Here is a 21,934-nt window from a genome sequence, read left to right on the forward strand (position 1 = left end):
TTTGGGGGAGCATGGAAACAAGGCTTATGGACTGGCGAGCACATGGGCACGGAGCGCATTGGTGGCCTGAGGTCCTTAGAAAATCCCGTATACAGGGTTCATTGCGTAAGCCATAGAAAGAGAGAGCTGCTGACCACCACTGGTGAGTCAGTCCCTACGCTTCCGCTGGGACAGGCGCTGGGTTCTTTGCTCTCGAGTCAACTTCATTGTGGTTTTAACAGAAGGAAAGCACAATACTGTAATCTGGAAGCTTACATAAGGCAGCAAAGAAAAAGCATCATCCTAAAACAGCCAGATTAAGGTAGGTCCACTTTTGGCTACGCTAGCAGCCAGCTACAGCCCAGAGCATTTTGCTACACAAGATATAAAAACAAAGATCCACACAGCAAAGGAGGCAGGTGAGAAGCCAGGGCCATGGCAGTGTGTGTGTTTGTGTGTGTGTTTGTGTGTGTGTTTGTGTGTATATGTGTCTAGGTTAGAGGAACACACGCCAAAATGAAAACCCCCGGTGTCAATGGGTTGGAGTCCAGTCAAGTCAATTAAGGCTACAAGATAACCAGCTGCTATGAAGAGTCCACTCCCATCAAGTAGTACCGCACTGATTCAACTCTTGAAGACACAAAGAAAGGTTTAGAGGAAAAAGTAAGTTCTTGGGGGGGAAAAAATGAAGCACACACATGCACGTTGTTTCCCAAGTGAGGAGAAGGAAAGGTGTGAGCGAGAGATCAAAGCAAATCCAACTGCGAGGCAAGGCAGGTGTTTGCTTCCAGTTCACAGTATCGCAGTTAGTGGTAGAGTGAGGTCTGTTTAAGAGGTGGAGAGTAGAGAGGCTGCCCGGAAGAAAGGGGAGGAGAAAGAAGTGGTCACATGACAACACAGCATTGACAGCGTTTTTTCTTTTGGGTACCTGGGGCAGGGTCTGTGGCCAGGCTCTCTTCCTTGCCTTCTGGGGATGAGGGTTCTGTGGTATCTGACATGGGCCTGCCGGACACCAGCTCAGCTGCGTTCCCGTCGATCGTCGACACATCGGTCACTGTCTTCTCTCTTAGCGACTTTTCATCGTCTTCATCAATCAGGACTAATTCGGCCTTGATGGTTTCGTCATAGCCTAGCACCTTTTTAGTCTCCTCTTCATCCTCGATGTTTTGGTAGCCCATAAAAATCATGGTGACTGGTTGATCCAGGTTTGCCTCTGGCCCTTCTGTGCTGGGGGGTTGGGCCTGTTGCCCGGGGTTTCCCGAAGACTGATCTTTCCTGGACTTTTGCACCATTTCTAACTTGGCCTCTTTGCAGAGCATGTGTTCCTTGGGATGGCCCAGGCTCCCATCTGCAACAACAGTCCTTTCTGACATGTGTCCTCTGAAGCTCGATTGTCCAGCCTTCTGAATTAGCTCTTCCACATCCTTTGCGCTTAATTTGTGGACTCCGTTTTCTACCACAGTGCCTCCTGAGTGCACCTCATACACTACTTTGGTACCGTCATCATAGACTTTGACTCCTCTCTGATGGACCCCCTCTGGACCAATGGTGGATGCAGAGAGAATCTTGGTCTCTCCTGTTTGTTTGTCTTTCTCCACATTAATTTCCATGGCGTATATAGCTTGAATGAAAACAAGAGAAAGGAAGTGCATGTTACAACAAAAAAAGCCAGTGAATGGTTAATTGCCAAACAGACAAAAAAAAAAGTGGTTTGTGCCCTTTCTATTGTAACCACCAAGCTTCCTGAGTGTTAGCATGAGGCGTGCAGTGTGGACAGAGGCGGTTGTGTGTGTTTTTTTAACACAGCAGCTTAATGCACTGGGAAGATAAGTACACACAGTCATCGTTTCTCAATGAATTCAGGCTTTTTAGGAGACAGGCTAAAAGAAGAGACTTATATAACAGGACAGTTGGATGCAACTGACAAATGACCTTGATTGAGATCTTCCTCAGGTTATATACAATTTCTGTACCCAAGTTCCAGAAACTTACAGCTGTTTGCCCAACTCTCATCAAGCGTGCATCTAGTTTCTCCCATACATTTCCTCTGAGTGTTAGTGGAGAAGGTGCTGAGTGTTCTCCAGGTGGAACACAAGCTGTCCTCCACTATGCTACAATTGGCTATGTTGCAAAGACTACGAAAGCTTTGGTATGCTGTGCTCTGTGAGTACTCTAGTCAATTATTGAAGCTTCTTTAAAAAAAAAAGTCAGTGAAAGAACAGGTTGTCTCACCACCTGTAGCATAAGAACAGGGAACGATGCCCCCAGAGCCTCTGTTCTCTTGTCCGCCCAGAGTTAAGCCTCATGATTCTGTCCCTTTATTTCCCCTTCTGTTGTCCTTTTTTTCTGTTCCACTCCATATTGTGCCTGTCAATCATAACCATGAGACTCTTCTTTCCTTTTCCCTAGGCTGAGGAAGTGCACGAAAGGGACCAGACTCTCCTACCATCTCACGTCATGATGCCAACTTAGTGTTCCTAAGCACCAGCTCTCTTCTGTCCTATAGCCTCTTGGGATACCCAAAGTTTATGTCCAGTGGGTCTCAACCTGTGGGTCATGACCCCACTGGTGGATCAACAGATTTCCATTATGATTCATAACAGTAGCAAAATTACAGTTACGAAGTAGCAACTAAAATAATTTTTTGTGGTTTGGGTGTCACCATAGCATGAGGGATTATATTAAAGGGTCTTGGTGTTAGGAAGGTTGAGAACCACTGGCCTAGATAGTCCTCAGACACACTGGGCTCTGAAGCTTCAAAATCATTGCATCTCCTCTCAACTTCCCTCCTCATCTTAGTGTGGGGTGACATCAGTACCACAGCTTAGTCTTTTGGTCTTGTAAGCCAAAAGCCTCGAATCATGTCTGATCTCCCCTTTCTAATCTCTCACATCCAGTCACTGAGAGGATCTGCTTCAGGGATCCTCACCATGTTCTTCACCATCACCTCGTCCACCAGGCCTCAGTCCGGACTACTCTGTTTTTCTACTCAAGTCCTCAGGACTATACATAAGGACAGAGGGACAAATGTTTTTATATGGCTAGGAGGAAGAATGGCTTTCTCTCAGTATATTTAAAAGTTGTATGAAATGAAGGAAGTCATTTGGGAGATGGAGACAGGAGGATGAGGACTTCAAGGTCGTTCTTCACTGTATAGTGAGTTTGGGGCCAGTGAGGACTACCTGAGACCCTGTCTCAAAATGAAAAAGGAAAGAAGGTAGAAGACAGAAGGAAAAAGAGGAATTATAAGAGGAAGGGAAGAAGGACAAGGAAGAGAGGGAGAAGAGAAGAAAGGAAATGGGGAGAGAAAGAAGGAAAGGAGGGAAAGAGATGAAGTGAAAGTAGAAAGAGGGGGAAGGGAGGAGAGGGAAAGGGAAGGGGGAGAGGGAGAGGGAGGCTGAGGGGAGAGGGAGAGAATTTGCTAATAGAACATATGTGGTTCAGAGTCTAAAATCTTTACAAGCAGGCCGTTTACTGGGGAAGCCTGCTGAGCCTGTAGCCAGGGCTCCGCCTTCCTGAGTTTCCCATCTCAGAAATCTGCTCCCTGGCTTAGCTGAAGCTCTTGTCAGAATCTGTCCCCATCTTTCCTTTCCTTCTCATCTCACAGTCCGTCTTGCTTTCCAGACACACTGGCCACAACAAACCTCACACATTATGTTCAGGATGCTACCCAGCCTCCTCCTGGGCCTGTGGTCCTTCTGCCTAACCTGCTTTCCATCATTCTCCTTGAGTAATGGAGAATCTCAGGCCACATACATGTTCATCAATGACCAAGCCCCTCCCCCTTTCCTAAACCCCTCCCCTTTTATCTACAACTTGTTAAGAAGTTCCTGGTTGCCTTTCAGCTGCTAAATCCTATCTCTCCCTCCCCTCACATACAAACAAATCACTCCAAGCCATATCTAAGCAGTTTCTGATGTTAAGACTGTTGCCTGCAACATCCTTTGCACTTTCTACACATCCAAATGTGACAGAGTCATCAATGTCAAGATCAACTGTCCCTCTTCCCAGTGCTTTCTCTGAACCTCCCATCTCTAAGCCACCCCTCTCTTCTTAAGACTCATTGAACACTTTCTACACTTCTTCGAGGTCACTGAACAATCTCTATCCCCAAGTGTTTGTATGGTCTTGGTTTTGAACTCCAAGTCTTCCCAAGTGCTGAGACTATAGCGAGCACCAACACTAGTATTTGTAGTAATGATTTATCAGATTCATAGGATTTTAAAAAAATTTTTGCCTACCATCTTCGTGTGATCTGCCATTGCTAGCACCTACCCCAGAACCTTTTCCGAAAGGTACCTGATATACACATTTGTCAAACAAATATGACTAAGTGATCTTCACCAGTCACCAATACTTTGTATAATAGGATAGCAAAGAAACTTTCATGCACGCAGCGATGTTTGTAACAGTTTTAGGAATCAGTAAAAACATTGTTGCAGTTGTTTGCATAAGATACAATCTGTTCATGGTTGACAGCTGAGCTAAAATGATCCAGAAGAAAACCCAATGCCTGGTTTTCATAACATACATTTTGAACCTTTTAGTTGCTTGGCATAAAGATGAATTTTCAAATGACATCATGGGAGGTCAATCAATATTTGTCATGGAGGTACATGGGTTCACATACAAGGACTGTGATATAAAAAAGATCTTTATCTCAGTGATTTTCTGTATAGCATATGATCAGAAAAATATAATGGATATTTACAATTTTACAAGGACCCTAATGCTTGTTTTTGTAAATATTACAGCTTAATTAAAAATTCAGTTTTGAATTGAAATATTATATCTTTTTGCTATTAACATAATGATTAACAGTGGTAGGTAGAATATTGAATTGTCTCTCGAACTTCCATCAACATGTAAACAAAACGATATATTAACCTGCCATCGGTACAAAGCACAGAACAAACTATTTCTATGCTGGTAGGGTAGAGATGAACCAGTAGGATACGATCACTTCAGTTTTGGTTTCCAACTTTCTGTCAGCAGCATTAGGGTTGAAGCAAGGCCTTATGCATGCTTAGCAGGTGCCCTGTCACTGGGCTACAGATCCAGCCCAAACAACTTTTTTCTGAGATAAGGTCTTGCTATGTAGACTACTTACCTCAAACTTGCCCATCCTTCTCCTCAGCTTCATGGAATTATGGGTATGTGACATCACACTGGGCAACTTTGAGTTTTGTTTGGTTTAGTTGGTTTGTTTGCTAAAGAAGCAATTGTCCTAGAGCACTCAAGATTGAACTACCTCTTTCTGCACCCCAGACAAACGTTCTACTATTTGGCAACATCTGTGCCCCGCCCCGCTTGAGGCACAGTTTCATATAGTCTAGGCTGGCCTCAGACTCACTATGTAGTCCAGAATGACCTTGAACCCCTGAACCTCCTGCCTGTACCTCCCAAGTGCTGGGGTGACAGGTGGGCACTACCACACTTGGCTCCTTGACATCTTTTTACTTTTGAGACATGGTCTCATTCAGTTGCCGAGGCTAGCCTTGAACTCTCGATCATTTTGCCTGAGCCTCCCCAGCTTTGGGGTTACAGGCTTGTGCCACTAAGCCTCAGAGCATTTTGTTTTCAACATATACAAATTTAAAGCATCTTGTGCCAAGAAATTTATATCGATGCCTCTCCCTTCTAGCATGCCTTCGTCTGTAGCCACAGAAGGACTTCCAGTTGGCCTGACATTCCTTAAGCCTCCCCATATGAAAGGTTTCGGAAGTCTATTCAGAGGTGAGACTCAAATGGGGAAAATGAAGAAGGTGCTTTCTTGGCCATAAGCCTCACAAGGACTGGCCGAGAGCCCTGTGCACATGAGGAGAAGGATCTGAAGAAAAACTTTCCACGACTTCCAGGAAAGGGTGGGTGGGAACAGGAGATTCAAGACAGTTTAATGAAAGTTTCACTGAGAGGCCGCTTAGCGTCTGGAAGTACACGTTTAGTGAACAATATATTCAATTGTTGATTTCCAAACTTTGTACATTGACATCAGTAGGAATGGAGCACATAAAACTGTTTTATGTTTTCCACTAATTCAACAAGACAACTGGGAAGTGTGTCTATGAATACGAGCCAATATGACTTGATTCTTTAAAGGAATACAAATGAATGGCTATTTTCCGGTTTGATTTAGAGCCTTCCCTCTAATCCCCTATACCCAAATGACAGAAACTTTTGTGATGGCCAAGGGCTTTGGGGAGCCTAGAGAGACGGGTCTGAGCAGCAGACAATGCTTAGTTCTGTTCAGACTCATTCCTGGGCCTCCCTTTACCTCTGGCAAACAGAAAGCAACTGTGAAGGTGTAAGCTGCCTACAGCAGAGAGAGCAAGGGCTCCTGATGCAGGTAAGAAAAGAAGCGAGGAGCAGGACCTGGCGTCTGAATCAGCCCAAGCACACAGACATGACTGTGTCCCAAGGGGCTGGAAAATTCCATCATGGTGCAAACCCTTGACTCAGGCTTGAACTCCCAGCTCAGGTCTTTTGCCTCACAGAGGTCACAGAAGAGGGAAGAATGGCCGAGGGCCACATGCACATAGCAGAATCACATGCCTTGTTGTCATTCATCAGTTTTATGGGAGGCGTCTGAAGAGGCAGAAAGACAGTGGATCTGAACGTGTGTCCTGATCATACCTATCTTTGGGCCTCATCATTCGTCATTTACACAGTGTTGGTGCAGCCCAGGTGGCTCACGAGACAGTGATGTGTGGTGTGCACAGGACAGCAGTCTTAGGCACATTATTATAGTCACTCACAAAGGAGGTTATTGAGGTCCTGCCTGAAGTACCCCCAGTAGCCAGCACTGTAACTTCTTACAGGCAAGTTATACAAAGGTGAGCAAACACACCAACATATGCTTGTGGGCATATGGTTATGGATACACACATGTATTTACACCTTCTCTTGAGGTTGTTCATGTAAGATTGGCCATTACACTATCAACAATAAAAACAAGGGAGTTAATTTAGAATGGGTTTTCCCTCTCATCTCAAAGGTAAATTTCTTACTTTCAAAAACCAGGAATGAAAAATTTTTTTTTTTTGACTCAATTGTTTTCCCAAGAGACCTTAGTATTCTACAGCATAGTAGAATTTTATAACTTAATAGTTCCACATAAATAGTTACTAGAATAAACATAAAGTAAATGACAGTTTACAACAATTTATCATAGGTTCCCAACATGAAAAAAGGTCAATGTTTATAAAAGGATGAAAATATTGATATTCTTGATTTCTTGCATATTTCATACCTGTCCTGAATTATCACTGTGTATCCAGTAAATACAATTATTCTGTATCAATTAAAGTAACTTAAACACCCATAAATGAATAAATGAATAAATAACGTTAACAACTGAGTGCTATTGCTGGGTATCAGAGACAAAGCTAGTTTCTTATCTCTGGCTTCGCTCTTTTTTGGTTAATAAAAGCAAGCCAGGACGAACAGTTAAAAGAAGCACATTATAGAGGAGACACAAAGTCCCAGTGAGTCAAGTCAGGAAACTTATCCTGAGCCTGAGCTATGGCTGCTCTGGGCTTTGAACACAGATCCTCGGTTCCCTTCCCCAGTCATGTTACCTCAAGAATCCTAAGCTTTATAGACGCTGGAGGCTGGCACTCAACATTTTGACTTTTAAAAAGGAGAGACTAAATTAACTCTAAACACAGTTGTCAAAGGGCAGAGGCCACCAAGTGCTGTATGGAGCCATCATGCTGAAACTATACAGTGGGATCTCATTTTTGTTTTGGTTAAAGTCCCTAGAAGGCTTATCAAATGTTGGACATAAAGTACATCGAGATTGCAAAGATGTTGTGTCTCTGTGGAAAGGCTGGACATAGGAACTCTGGGTGTTGAGACGGTCATCAGATCTTGATGACTGGTCATGCCCATAGGTGCTGATTTAAGGTTGCCAAGAACTGAGAGATCTCTAACGGTGTATGTAACCTCACTGCCCTGGCTTTGGTTTCAACCTGTAACATTCTTACCAATAAAACAATGAAAACTAATGCCTGCTTTTTCATAGTTGAGGCAGAAATGAACTGAAGAAGAAAAGATTATGAGGTACTGTAATCCCGACCTATAAAGACCCTAACGATAGAGTAGAGTTTTCTGCTTTCAAATGGTTAGACCCTAGATTAAAATCTGATACAGAAACACAACATGTAAACACAAGTTCTTAGTTGGAAATGGGAAAGAACACTAGAGTCCTAGTTGTCAAATCATGACCACATTCCCTTCCCTCCTTCCTGCTGTGACTCTGGAAAATCCCCAACATGCAGGAGTGATGACTTGCCAAGAGGAAATGTTAATGGTCATGTCAGATTGGCAAAGGCCATAAGGATAGATAGCTCCTCACTGTTCTCTTTTGAGAGTAGGAAATATACATGTAGAGTGGGGGCTGGGGACATGGCTCAGTGTTATGTAGCATGAGAACCTAAGTCTAGATCCCCAGTATTACTATAAAAAGTGGGGTGTGGAAGTGTGTGCCTTTAATCCCAGTGCTGAGACAGAAGGATCTCTGCTGTTTGTTGGTCAGCCTGTCCAGCCGAATCAATTACTACAGGTTTGGGGAAACCTGTGTCAAAGAATAAGACAGAAAATTATTGAAGAAGACACATGACTTCAATTTCTGGCCTCTGTACACATCTGCACACACATGTGCACCCACCTAAACGAAGGCATTTTGAGGGTTTGCCCATGTGAAATGCATGGAAGCAATTGAGACTACATGTTTAGCTGAAAGCATTCAGACACATTGCCTGTGATAGAATTGACCGAGATGCTGAGTAGGGCCACCCAGAAGAATAGTCCTGAGGCTTCACTTCGGATAGGGACTCTGAATGGCAGGGGTGACTGACACCACAGCTGTGGTGTTTTGAGAGAGAATCTTGGTCTACCCCAGAGTATCCTGGAGGGCTCTGAGCATTGTACTTTGAAAAGACTGGAGACAGGTGAGGGCAGGGAGAGGAGAGGGTGTGGAGAGTTTTGTCAAAAACAACCAAGAGACTGTGAGGTGTCCTAACACGGCTCCAGGACAGAATCAGGACCACAAAGTGGAAGATGAGGTAGAAAAATGATAGTCCCATCAGGGGAAGTGTTCTAATAGAACCAGAGGGAGAGGGAATAGATCACTTGAGCTGAGGTTACACTCTGCTCCGCAAGGGATATGACGGTGGCTTGGGATTCTATTTCGGAGGGGCTGAAACAGGGCTTCAGAATTCCAAACACATTTTATTTAGACAGAATCCCACACCTTCCAACTCTAAACCATCATGTTGTGGGGAACAATACTCAGTAGTAGAGACATTCAAATGGCCTGAGGTTGTACACATTTCCGAAAGGACATTTCTAGAGCAAGGTGGATTATACCCTAGCGTGTGCTGCCAGTAGGCATGCTGCACCCTCTGCAGTAACCCTGCCGACAGATGTAAACACTCCATTCCAGAGACAGCCCGGCAAAACAGCTGACCACATGATGCTAGATAGCCAATAGCTGCACTTAAATGCAAACCTGTTCTTAGCTAATAAGTGGTATGCAAATTTATTTTCTAAAAGGCTCTGATCACAGTATACTTCTGAAAACACACTTTCTATCTGGGTCATCGCGCATTCATGGTCTCCTCAAACTAGAAGGGTGCCAGGTTGTAAGAGGAGGTATATTCTTACTTGCGGCTTCAATTGCATGGGTGCCTTACCACTGAACTTTACACTTTACATTGCTGGGCTATCAATGTTGTCCCAATCCGTTCCTCCCTCCTTCTCTTCTTCCCTCTCTCCCTGCTTCCCTCCTTCTGTCTCTCCTGCTCACTCTCTCTCTCAATTTCTCTTTGAGACAATGTCTCTCTCCATAGTCCTGGCTGTCCTAGAACTCACTATGTAGACCAGGCTGCTCTCAAAACCACAGGATGCTTTTGCCTAAAGAGTGCTGGGATTAAGGGTATCTGCCACAACACTCAGTCTCTATTACTACCTTTTGACATGAGTTCATACATCTAGTTGCTGACTGGCCTTTTATTGGGATCATACTTCATGACCTTTGAGGAAAAAAAAAAAAAAAAAAACTGAAAGGCTTCTTGACGCAAATTGCCAGGATCCATCAGCACCAAGTTTGTTAGTAACATGTAGGAAGACATACGACTTTTCAACATGTTACCCCAGTTGACCTTAAATATGCACCCTGGGGCACTCAAAAGAGTCCCCAGCATGGCTGTTAGTGAGCCTTTCAAAGAATAGATGCAACCTTCAGGCTCCAACTCACCGGCGCCTCCTCTAGATCTCCAAGGATGCAGAACCTATTCTGGGTGTGGCCAGATGTCACAACCCCACCAGGCTTTAGAACTCTTGTAAAAGTGTTATGTAAGGAAGTGTTGAAGAGTTGTCTTTTAGACATTGAAATTCAGTTAGTGCACATGCCACTTATGTCAATGGCTGGTGTTTTATGTTTTCTTATATTCAAATAAGGAGGGACATTTTGCTTCAAAAAATACTCAGGTTGACCTATACAAGGATTACTCTGCTTTAAAAGCCCACGCTTATTTTGTTTTCTTAAGTGTGCCAGTATGAGACTTATTTTACACACGAATTTATCTAGCATGTATAAATCAAAACCCAATGTTCAGATTTGAATTGACCTGTACTAGTTGCAACTCGGGGCAAGTCATTCTTTCATGCACCCCGTTCCCCAACCCAGCTCATTAAGTAGAGCGAATGGGTCAGAGGGGAGAGTTATTTCTTATGTCCTCGTGTTCCGATCTCTGGGGCACATTTCTGAGCGTGGCTCTTCATTTTCTACACTCACAAATACAGAGTCTGTACAATGTACCCCTGTCCAAATCATTAAGAAGAAGCACATATTCTTTAAATTTTTGCTTTCACTCCAAATATATATCCCCCAAGAACTAAGAACTCAAGAAAAGTGAAGCCTTAGGGGTATGTATTCATACTATGGAAAGAGCTTGATTCCCAAAAGATTCTTGCAATAGATTAATAATCTTTGAAAAAAACCTTTCCCACCCAGCCTCAAGTCCAACCCTCGACCCAGCCCCTTCAGGATGCTCGACATCAGTGAGGAAAATAAAAAAAAAACCCGGAGATACATCGCAGATTCACCTTAAAACAGAGATAGATACAGTGGCCACAGATACTGGAAAAAGATGTCCCCTTCCCACCAAAGCTGGAGGGACAATGCCCTATGACTTCTTTATGACCTCCTCTTGCTAGCCCTGTTACCTATAGGCTTGAGCCTGCCCTGTGTGGCCACTGTCTGTACCACATCTTAAACTGGGCTAAGGATGAGCCTCCCTGTGTGAGGACATAGGGACACCCATCTCACAAACAAAGCTCAGAGAAGCACAAGCCCACAGACAGCCCTATTGTCAAAGCACAAAGGTCCCTGAACTTACCAGCCGCTCTGCTGGCCCTTTCCCACTTGGGTGATGAATCCGTTGTGGGTGAGCAGATTGGCAAGTCAAGAGCTGAGAGGAAACGTAACTTACTGCCTCTGGTATAGTAGAGAACAGGGAATACAACAGACGCAGTGTTGGGAGGCCCAGTGGGTTCTCCGCCCAGACAGCAGCTTCCCTGCCCTACATAATGGCCCGCAGGCAGTCGCTGGACAAGAGGATCAGCGTCAACGATGCCGGATGTTTGCCTGGTGGCTGGAAAGCAGCAGAGCAGCTGAGGCAGGAGCAATCCTGGCTGGAGGGCTCAAACCTCAGGACTGTGTATGTGAGAATAGTTATCAGGAAGACCCAGAGTCTAGGGCAATATGTCCCAAAGGTGTAACGAAGCCAAGGAGGGCCATTTAGAGTCATCATGAATTAAGTACGAGTGACCAACCATGGTACACCACACTGAAATGTGCGTGGAACAGAGTGCTCCCCTTCTCTTCTTACCACACTAAGGTACTCTTTGTTCTCCCTGTAATGCTGCTGCTGAATCCAGGGCCTTGTGTACGCTAGACAAGTCCAATACAGCAGGAAAGCATGGAAGGGAGATGCCAGAAAGCCTGGCTCTGTCCGATACTAAAGCCAGGTTCTATGATGCTAAAGCTGGGCTCTGTATGATGCTTTGTCTTTTCCTGCACTGTGGTTAAGGACCCTGGAACAACAATCACTTATCAGGAGTTGCATATAACTACTCCCTATGTCTTCGCACTGAAGATCCCACCATCACCCCAGGCTCAACATGCCCCTATCAGAATCTGCACTGCTGCTTATCAGAAGCTTCCCTTACATTCTGTCTGTGGCTCACTGCCTACAGTTCCCTTAGGATCCTGAATGGTAGCCTCAGCTCCTCCCACTTTTGGTCTCTATCAGTCTTGTGCCTATTTCATATGTCATACCTATTCTAACTGAAAAAAAACCTACATGTGTGTCTTAAGTGTAAACGTGTGTGTATACATGAATGCACCCACAAAGGCCAGAAGAGGTTGTCTGGTGTCCCCCTCTATTTCCCTCCATTGATTCCTCCGAGGGAAGGTCTTTCCATGGATCCAGGGGCTTGCATTTTCTTGGCTAGGCTGGAAGCTAGCAAACCCTAGCAATCTTTCTGTTCCTATCAGCCCTTGGAGCTGGATTACAGGGGTGCCTGGTTATGTTTGGGATGGGATCTGAAGATTGCAGAGCTTGTGCTCTTGCTAGCTAAACCAGCTCTTCAGCTCCCTATTTATAGTTACGTTACTTTAGTTCTGGGAGATCCTTTTCTTGTTTCCTAGCCCTTTTAGTCTTCACACTGGAAAGACTTATTATAAACAGACACTGGACTAGGGTCAGTTCTACTCTATGGCAACCAGGCTATGTGCCGACTCACCTATGGGTCTGAAGAGTGCAGGATGTGCTGATATTGGACCATCATGTTCTTAGGGCAAAGGTGGAATTTTTCTAAGACAATGGATTTTTCCATATCAACCACATGGAACAAAAAAACAGGACATGATACAGATAAAGACTCTCACACCTGTAACCCCAGCTTTTGGGAGACTAAGACAGAGCACTGCCAGAAGGTTGAGCCAGCCTGGGCTATATACTGAGTTCCAGGCCAGCCCAGACTACAGAGTAATACAAAAACAAACAAACAAACAAACAAAAAACAAACAAACAAACAAAAAACCCCAAGAAGGGCAATAATGAAACCCCAGGCAGATATGGTAGTGCATGCCTGTAATCTCAGTATTCAGGAGGCAGAGGCAGGAGGATTGCCATAAGTCTGAGGCCAGCCCACTGCACATAGAATTTCAGTCCAGCCAGGGCTACAGTCTAAGACTGTCTCAAACAATCTCTCAAACCAAACCAAAGGAGGAACAAGACACAAGGACAAGGTGGGAAGACCTTAGACTGTAAAGGTCATGTTTTCTTTCTCTCTCCAGCTTCACATACACTGGAGCTTGGATCCCAGGCAGGAAAGGCAAATCTGAATATCCTTTCACTACAGGGAAGAAATCCAGCTAGGAGAAGGTTGTAAAACATCCTGAAGATGAGTCCCTAAAGATGGGTCTGGATTTGAACCAAGGGCTGAATAGCCATATAAATGTTGAATATTCTTCTCTAACCTTAAACTTCTATTACTTATGAACTCAGCTGGCAGCTGTTACTCTGCTTCTACTGTGGGGGTGTGTGTGGAAGGATGTATATCCCAAGCAAGCACAAGGCAGGGCCAGCAACAGCAGCGTGGGATAAAGCCCATCTTCAGGGGCTGGGAATGTTTTGATTACAGTGGCTCATGAAAAGATGAAGCAGCTCTCTGGGACTATGGTGAATGAGGAGAAGGAAGATGACAAGACCAGACTTGGGAGACCTTTTGCATTTCACTGAAGAGTTTTAGACATCTCTGAAATGGGACCTCAGCAAGCATGGCTTCTCGAATTCAAATGAGAGATAGAGGTTCAAGCCATTAAGACCAAGTAAGACCTCAGATACTGGTCACATGTGTGTCTAGTACATTCCATGTTAAATATTGGCTTGCTGGGGTGAGCATTTCAGCAGCTGGAAGCAAAAGCCACTTACAGACATGAGATTGTGCCTCTAAAGAGGAAGTAGCTCAAGCTTCTGTCTTACCCTACTCCAGGAGGCTCCTCCTGGTCAGATGTGAATGGATGATGTAATGTCTAATGTGCACCAGATACAAGCCCGCTGACTACAACTCTTGGAGTGCTGGGCCTGTGTGACTTCTAGGAGACAATGGCATGGCTCATCAGAGGGGGACCAGGGTAACCCCCTGAATGCATCACTAATTACAAACCTTAGGTGGGGTGTGGTGGTGCACACCACCTTTGACCCCAGAGCTCCAGAGGCAGAAGCATGGAGATCTAGGTGAATTTGAGGCCAGCCTGGTCTATATAACAAGTTCCAGGGTGGTCAGGACTACATAGAGAAACTGTCTTAAAAACAAACAAACAAACAAAAAAAGCACTAAACCTTATTTGTCACACATCCAAGGAGACCTTGAAAGCTCAGCACACAGTATAACAAATGGCCTTTGGCTGGCCTCAGTCACTAAGCTGTCCTCTTCCTGTCAAAGCCAGGGGGTTTCTCAGCATTCTCTCTGCTGTCAGAGAGGATAAAGAACATCACCCATGGGGCAGAAATTCAGAGTGTATCTTTGCACAGCTAAAACATTGCAATAGTTATGAAGAACAGACATAGCTACAGCTAGTGGGCTAGCTCTGGTGAGAACTCTCCTTAAAATGTAACGTAGTAAGTAACCAAACATTGAGATTTCCTGATCACCGGATGGAGGTTTTGGTGTGGCCTCAGGATGCCACAGACTGGGATAGGACAGGAATCTAAGATAAGTATCTGATAGCAAGACTGGAAGAGGCCCAGGACACACATGTTCCTTTGCTTCTTCTGGGCAAGGCTTTATTTTAGAACAACGATAGCAGGAGATCCATGCTGTGCTGGCTACTTTTAAGTGTCAACGTGATGAAATCTAGAATCAGCTGGGAAGACAGAATCAGTGAGAGGTTTTTCTAGGTCAGGTTGGCTGCAGGCATATCTGTAGGGAATTGCTGTAATTGTCTCTTTTTTAGGTTTATTTTATTTTAGGTGTATGAGTGTTTTGCCTGCATGAATTATGTGATTATATATATATATATATATATATATATATATATATATATATATATATATATATATATGCCCTCAGAATTCAGAAGAGGATATTGGATCTCCTGGAACTGGAGGGTCCATTGTGGGGTGTTGGGAATTGAACCCAGGTCCTTGGCAAGAGCAACAAGTACTCTTTTCTTCCCTCTTTCTTTTCTTTTCTCTTCTTTCTTTCCTCCTCCTCTTCACCTGCTCCTCCTCTCTCTTTTTGGGACAGGGTTTCTCTGTGTAGCCTTTGCTGTCCTGAAACTCACTCTATAAACCAGGTTGGCTTTGAACTCAGAGCTCAGCCTGACTCTGCCCCCTGAGTGCTAGGATTAAAGGTGTGCGCCATCACTACTGCCAGGTGCAACAAGTAGTCTTAAATGCTAAACAATCAATCTCTCCAGCCCCTTGAGAGATTGTCTTATGTTAATCGATATGGGAAGAACTGCCCACTATGGGTGGTATCATCTCCTAGTTAGGGAATCTTGGACAGTGTAAATGAAGAGAGGCAGCTGAGATCAAATAAGCAGGTATGCATTCATTTTGCTCTGCTCTTGACTGTGGGTGTTTTAAACTCCTGTTGCTTTGACATCCCTACTATAACAGACCGTAACCTGAGATTGTGAGTTAACATAAAGTCATCTTCCCCTAAGTTAATGGGGGAGGGGATTTGAGTATTTTATCACAGCAACATAAATGAAACTAAAGCAAGTACCATATGCAATTTATACTCAGACAAAACACCATAAGAACAGCACATACGCAGGCTGAAGGCACAGGTAGGTAACAATGTTATTTAAAGAAAGGAGGGGCACATTGTGGCATTATCAGGAAATTGCAATCAAGAGTGAAATGAACTGTTTCTGATGACCAGGGTATTGTCATGAAAAACTATCAAAGACTCAGCAATATCACCACTTCTTCTAATATGTGTGAGGTCATAATCAGAGGGTACCCAAAGAAGGGCCACTGTGTGAGTCTGCAAATACACACACACACACACACACTCACTCACAAAATCACACTCACCATCCTCCTCCTCCTCCTTTTCTTCCTCCTCAGCACTCATAGGTACAGGATCCTGTGGTTGACTGTACAGCATCCACACAGTTAATGTAGTCCAAGCTAGAACTCAGTTCTGTAATCAGCATGTCTCTGAAACTAAGGTTTTTCTTTCAGTATCATTTTAGAATAATTTCTTGCTCAGCCTTAATAACAAGAGTTGATTGATTCTAAGAGTGTCTCACCAACTTAGGATCTTTGAAACAAAATCGGGCTTCAAAGTCCCCCAAGTGGGACACATTGAAAGTTTTATCTCAGACCATGAAATGACCTAGATATTGATCATATTCTTATTAGCCTTTCTTCAAATTCCTTTCTTGGCTAGTAAGTGCAACTGACGGAGAAGTCATCCAGGCTTAGTAAGAACCTCAGAGGTTAGGAATCACAATGTGGAATGGGCAGGTAAGACCACAGCAATCCCTTCTGAGGATCCCCCAAATCATATTCTCCTAAACCTGTGTTCACCCAGCTCTAGGCTTCCAATTTGTTTTGTCAGCATTCCTCCTACCTCTGTGAACACTTGGAGGGTTCCGAGAATACAGCAGGAAGGCTACAGGGGAAATGAATAGAGGTGCAAGTGAGAGAGACTGTGGTAACAATTGGCAATATGCCTCCATGTTGGCTTATTGAGTAGTGAACACAGGCATCCATGGCAGTCACAGCCCTCTCGGGGCCAGGACATGCAGATTCCTTCCCTTTCCTAACTATAAGAGAAAATTCCAAGGAAGGTCCTGGTTAGAGGAGGGTGGGGAGGGGCACAGAATGAAGGCACAACAAGCCTTCTGCAGGTGCAAGTATCTGCTGGTCTGCGGGTCTAGGGTCTGCAGCCCAGCCCCAGGCCAGCCTGGCAGCGACGCCACCTCCTCTAAACTCTGCTTCTCTCTATGCATCGCTCCCATGTTCCCAAGGCCACCCCTTCATCTGTCCCCCACTTTCAAAGCACAGAAGAGCCCCAACTGAGTCACATCCTAGAGGAGCTGGGCTCCCCTCCTAGAAATGTGCTTGGTTCTTTTCTCCCAGAGATGCTGCTACCGGCTCTGAGAACAGAAGGTCTCCTTTATGTCTCCTCAAAGATCACCTACAGGGGAGCTCAAATCCAGGTCTTTTACTTGCTGGGGGAAAGAATCATGATACCTTCTCTGTTGTTTTATTTTGCCTATCTTTTGTGCCAGTCAGAACTGTCCTACATACAAATGTCTGGTCTGTGGTCGAGCCAGAAGAAATGTATTACATGTCATCATATTTTTAAAACTATCTCCCCACCCCCTTTTTTTTTCTGAATGACAGCTGGAAATGTTCTGATGCCAACTCTTCTGGCCTCTGATTCTCTTCCTGAGCTGGAGGCTGACTGTGTGAGAGCCACAAGAGAAGCGGGTAGCAGCTGATACTCCCATGTGTCCTTGCATTTCAAAGCCCATCTATTAAGACCAAGATTAAAAATAACAACCTTGTGTTCGTAGCTGAGGTCAGGGGACGAAGTGAAGCACAGAAACATAGTCCCAAGTGTTCATCCCCACAGCCCAGAGAGGCAAAGGAGGGGACAGGAGAAGGACCTGTCTCTTCCTGTCTGGCTGGGATTATGGGGACTAGAGTCTTACTCCCACTTTCCAGGGCTCAGAGTCAGATGTCACAGCAGGGAGGGAAATTATTTCTAGCCCAGTTTCCTTGGAAGGCTAAACAGTTCTAGAATAGTTCTGGAAGGATGGAGGGAAGGAGAGCAAAGAAAGCTCCAGAGACCTCAGAAGTTTTCCTAAATAGCAAATCACCTCTGATGTGACTTAGTTACTGGGGGTGACGGGTTGATTCCTGCAAGGGACTTAGTTCTGACTCCAGTGTGTTCTTTTGCCAACCTCTTTCAAGAAAAGTCCAGATAGCAAGTGCTTGAGGCCATGGGACCGGGAGCTGGTCAATGTGCTAATATGAGCATCAAGTCAAAAGGCAGAGGCAGAAAAGATGGCAATGTGACCTCTTAAGGTGCTGCCAGCTAGGTTGCTGCCCCTTGCCTGAGATGCCCTTAGGAAGTCTCCCTTCACATCTGTCTCCTGGTGAGGCTGTATGAATGAGAACCACTCAGCGGACCAGGAGAAAAGCATCGGAGTTCAGCCAGGGCATGGTGCACTTACCTCCATCAGCAGTGGAGAAACTCTGTGGAGACAAAAGCAGGGCAGAGTGTCACTGTGCGTGTGTGGCGTGTCCCACTCCCAGCCCCTAAAATACAGACCCAGAACTTGGCCAGCAGCAGGCAAGACCCAAGCTTACTTTTCTCCTGGGATCAATGAAGGATTTGATATTCTCAATTTACATGGAATGTCAATCAACTTACTAAGAGATAATTTCAATCACCCAGCAACTCTTCTGAGTCGTGATGAAAGTGTACTATTAGAAGGATTCCATCTTGGATTTCATTTTATACAGGTTTGGGGTTTTGGGGGTGTTCCATTTGTTTCTTTGTTTTTTAATCACTGAGAATGTGGTCCTGAGAAATTCAGAGCCTCAAGGCCCCTCTGGATGTTACCACACAGAGCCATTTATTTTTACGTAGGAGGATTCCCATGCATTTACACCCTGTATTTTGGGAGTTCTGCCCATTTGCTACAGTGTTGCCTTCTAGTCCTTTCATAAAGGAAAGACTTGAAAGGCAAAATCTAATTAAAGCCACATTAGGTCTCTAATCTGCTTATTAGGAACTGATCTTACCATTCTAATGCATAACTTGAAGACTCTTCAGACATTGGGGAACTATGGGGTGTGGACAGCAGCATATAAATGAGATTAATTTAACAGACTTGTCCCCACGCCTCCTAATGAAGACAGACCACTCTGCTGCAGGAACAGCGCCAGTTCCTGGCACCTCTGTCCTCTTTTCAGAGTGTATGGCTCAACCTTCTCTGGTACCATCTAGCCTAGTGGTCCTCAACCTGTGGGTTACAACTTCTTTGGGGGTCGCATATCAGATATCTTGCATATCAGATATTTATTTATGACCATAACAGTACCAAAATTACAGTTATGATGAAGCAACGAAATAATTTTATGGTTGGAGTCACGACAATGTGAGGAGCTATATTAAAGGGTCTCCGTATTAGGAAGATTGAGAGCCCTTTCCTAGGGGACTGCCCCTTATTTGGATTAGAGAAACTCTGCTTTTTTTTTTTTCCTTCACCTTCTGCAAGTCCTTGAAGGATTTCTCTGTCTCCTTCAGTTTCTCGAGGATGATCTGCTCTTTGGCGGATATCTGGGACTCTTCACTTTCGAGCGCTTGTATTTCCTGCTCCAGCCTGGAAGACACACAAACAGAGCACAAGATGCTTTATTGTCCTGCTATCCATTGGCAAGGGAGCAGCTACCTTCCTGCTGGCGACCTGTAACTTTCATTGTTCACTTCACTGAGAAACCAGGCCAAAGGTTTTCCATTACAGACTATCCTGTGCATCCAACTTTGTTGCCAGGAAGACATTGATCAAAGGGAAACAACCCAGGGGTGGCTCTGTTCCTTCATGGCCATTGCTCTGGAACCCCAACTATCTTGCTGATGTGTGTATTTCTTATTCAGAGGTAGAATGTGTATACACAGCTCAGGACATACAATCAGAAGGAAACAGCTTCGTATTCTCCTAGCTATTTCAGAATAACATGTTTTTTCTTTGGATAGCCAAAGGGCAAAGGGGAAAGGACATAGGGCAAAGAGCAAAAGGCCAGTGTTGCTCAAAGGAAATATACTGCTGAGAAGTAGCTAGTAGACAGAACCCTGGAGTTTCAGTCTCTCCCTCAGTGACCTCTATTGACAAAAAGAGACACAATGGAAGGGACAGACACAACTACCACCAAGTTTCTGGATAGTCTCTTGATTGCTATTACTATTCTATATAATTTCAAGAAGAGAACTTTCAGCACTGCTAAGAGTCTCCTTGAATACTGAAGAATACTTAATGGCTGTTCCTTGGGGGATCAACCTCAGCATCTGTACTTTTCTTGTATAACGACAGGAATGATGGTTAGCTTTTGTTGGGCGGTGTTTGAAGAATTCACATGGTGTGATGGCTATTCTTGGTTGTCAACACGCCTACATTTGGAATGAGCTACTATCCAGAAATTGCTGTGAGAGCTCTTTTGCTTGGTATGAGGTGGGTGAATCTACTTCAGATCTGGAACTTTGATCCGGATCTTAAGTCTGGAAGATGCACCTTAAATCTGGGACACACCTTCTGTTGGAAGTCTATAAAAGGACATGGAAGAAGGAAACTTTTGCCCTTTGTCTGCTTGTACATCCACTCCTTCATTGGCATTAGAGCCTACTTCTTCAGAACTCTAGCATATATTGAAAGACCTGATAAGATATCCAGCCCTGTTGGATTAACTAGACTGCAGCCTGTAAGAGTCATTTATGATCTCTCTCTCTCTCTCTCTCTCTCTCTCTCTCTCTCTCTCTCTCTCTCTCTGTGTGTGTGTGTGTGTGTGTGTGTGTGCGTGTGTGTTTTCATTCTATGAGTTTTGTTACTCTAGAGAACCTGACTAGTAGACAAGAGTTATTTCAGTTGACTTTTCCATGACTCTATGAGTCAGGAATCCCATTTTAGAGATGAGACCATCAAGACCTGGTATGGTTTAGCACCTGTTGCAGAGCTTTGACACAAGAACGTAAGGCTGGAGGGTGAACTCTTGCCCCAACTCCCAACCACTGTCCTAGCTCTAAGTAGATTTGTCCCACAATGTCTCACACATTCCTTGCTTGGAAACATTGCATGTTCTGGGAAACGGGGCCAGTGCTGTACTGCAGCCAGGTCATTGAGGATTATGTCATTGAGGAGAGGGATGTCTTCTGTCTAAAAGACTCCGCACTCTGGACCTGTTGAACTTGTAGTTTCTTCATTCGTCCATTCATTCATTCACCAATTGGTCATTCACTCATCCATTTTTGCTGCTAGCCATTATCCTTGGCCACCGTGGAAGCTCTACTCTAGCTGAAACCTGACTAGGTGATCTCTCCTCTTCTCCCATTGTCTCAGCTCTCCTGGGAACTGACTACCACTTAAAATGAAGAATTCAGAGTGAAATTTCTCAGAGGCAAGGGACAGATCAACTGATTAGGAAACTGGATTTTTACTTCAGGTTTTTTTTTTGCTCTGGATGTAAGAAATGTATGTCCTTCATATGAGCACAGAGTCAGACACACTTATCATTCCTCTCAGTGAAAGTGGGAGTCATGTAACTTACAGGACCCCAAAGTATCCAGCCTCCCTGTGCTACTGACTCCTTCTCCCATATCCCCATTGCTCTCTCTCTCTCTCTCTCTTTCTCTCTCTCTCTCTCTCTCTCTCTCTCTCTCTCTCTCACACACACACACACACACACACACACCCCATCACTGCCATGCCCCATTCCGTTTGTGCTTACTTTACACAGTGGCTCTCTGTTTGCTCTGATGTGCTATATTTCCCAAGTTATTCTTGAGGTCTCAGCTTAAGTGCCCCTGTTCAGTTTCCAGAGAGTCACCTATAGGGGAGACTTCCCACTTCTGCACCTTTTCCCCCTGTTGTTTTGTTTGTTCCAAGACAAAACCTCAAGTATCCCAGAGTCCCCTCAAACTCCTGATTCTGCCTCCTGAGTGTCAGATTACAAGCATGTGCCATCATACCTGGTTCCTTATGAATGGAACCCAGTGCTTGACAGATGCTAGGCAAATACTCTACCAATTAAATGACATCCTTAGCCTCACCCCTTTATCTTTCTTAACCCATTACTGCTATGTGTCAGCATTCTTATCAAGTCTACTGTATGCTATAGCAGCAGTTTTCTATGGAGGT

The 21,934-nt window shown here is 44.5% G+C and overlaps 1 protein-coding gene across 6 annotated transcripts in view; it reads right to left on the reverse strand.

Annotated features, from left to right (window-relative positions):
- Palm2akap2 (PALM2 and AKAP2 fusion) overlaps nucleotides 1–21,934 on the reverse strand; it is a 422,795-nt gene that overhangs the window by 159,338 nt on the left and 241,523 nt on the right. For 4 of the 6 annotated variants that reach the window (XM_034502158.2, XM_076934918.1, XM_076934917.1 and 1 more), the window contains exons 5-7: nucleotides 19,294–19,408; nucleotides 18,254–18,275; nucleotides 908–1,600 (exon numbers count right to left, since the gene is read on the reverse strand). In XM_034502158.2, coding sequence (XP_034358049.1) covers nucleotides 908–1,600; nucleotides 18,254–18,275; nucleotides 19,294–19,408 — 830 coding nt within the window. The remainder of the gene's footprint in view (nucleotides 1–907; nucleotides 1,601–18,253; nucleotides 18,276–19,293; nucleotides 19,409–21,934) is intronic. The other 2 variants (XM_076934919.1, XM_076934920.1) reach the window with 1 other exon arrangement.

The sequence above is a fragment of the Arvicanthis niloticus genome, chromosome 5 (genome assembly GCF_011762505.2).
Source record: "Arvicanthis niloticus isolate mArvNil1 chromosome 5, mArvNil1.pat.X, whole genome shotgun sequence".
Taxonomy (NCBI): domain Eukaryota; kingdom Metazoa; phylum Chordata; class Mammalia; order Rodentia; family Muridae; genus Arvicanthis; species Arvicanthis niloticus.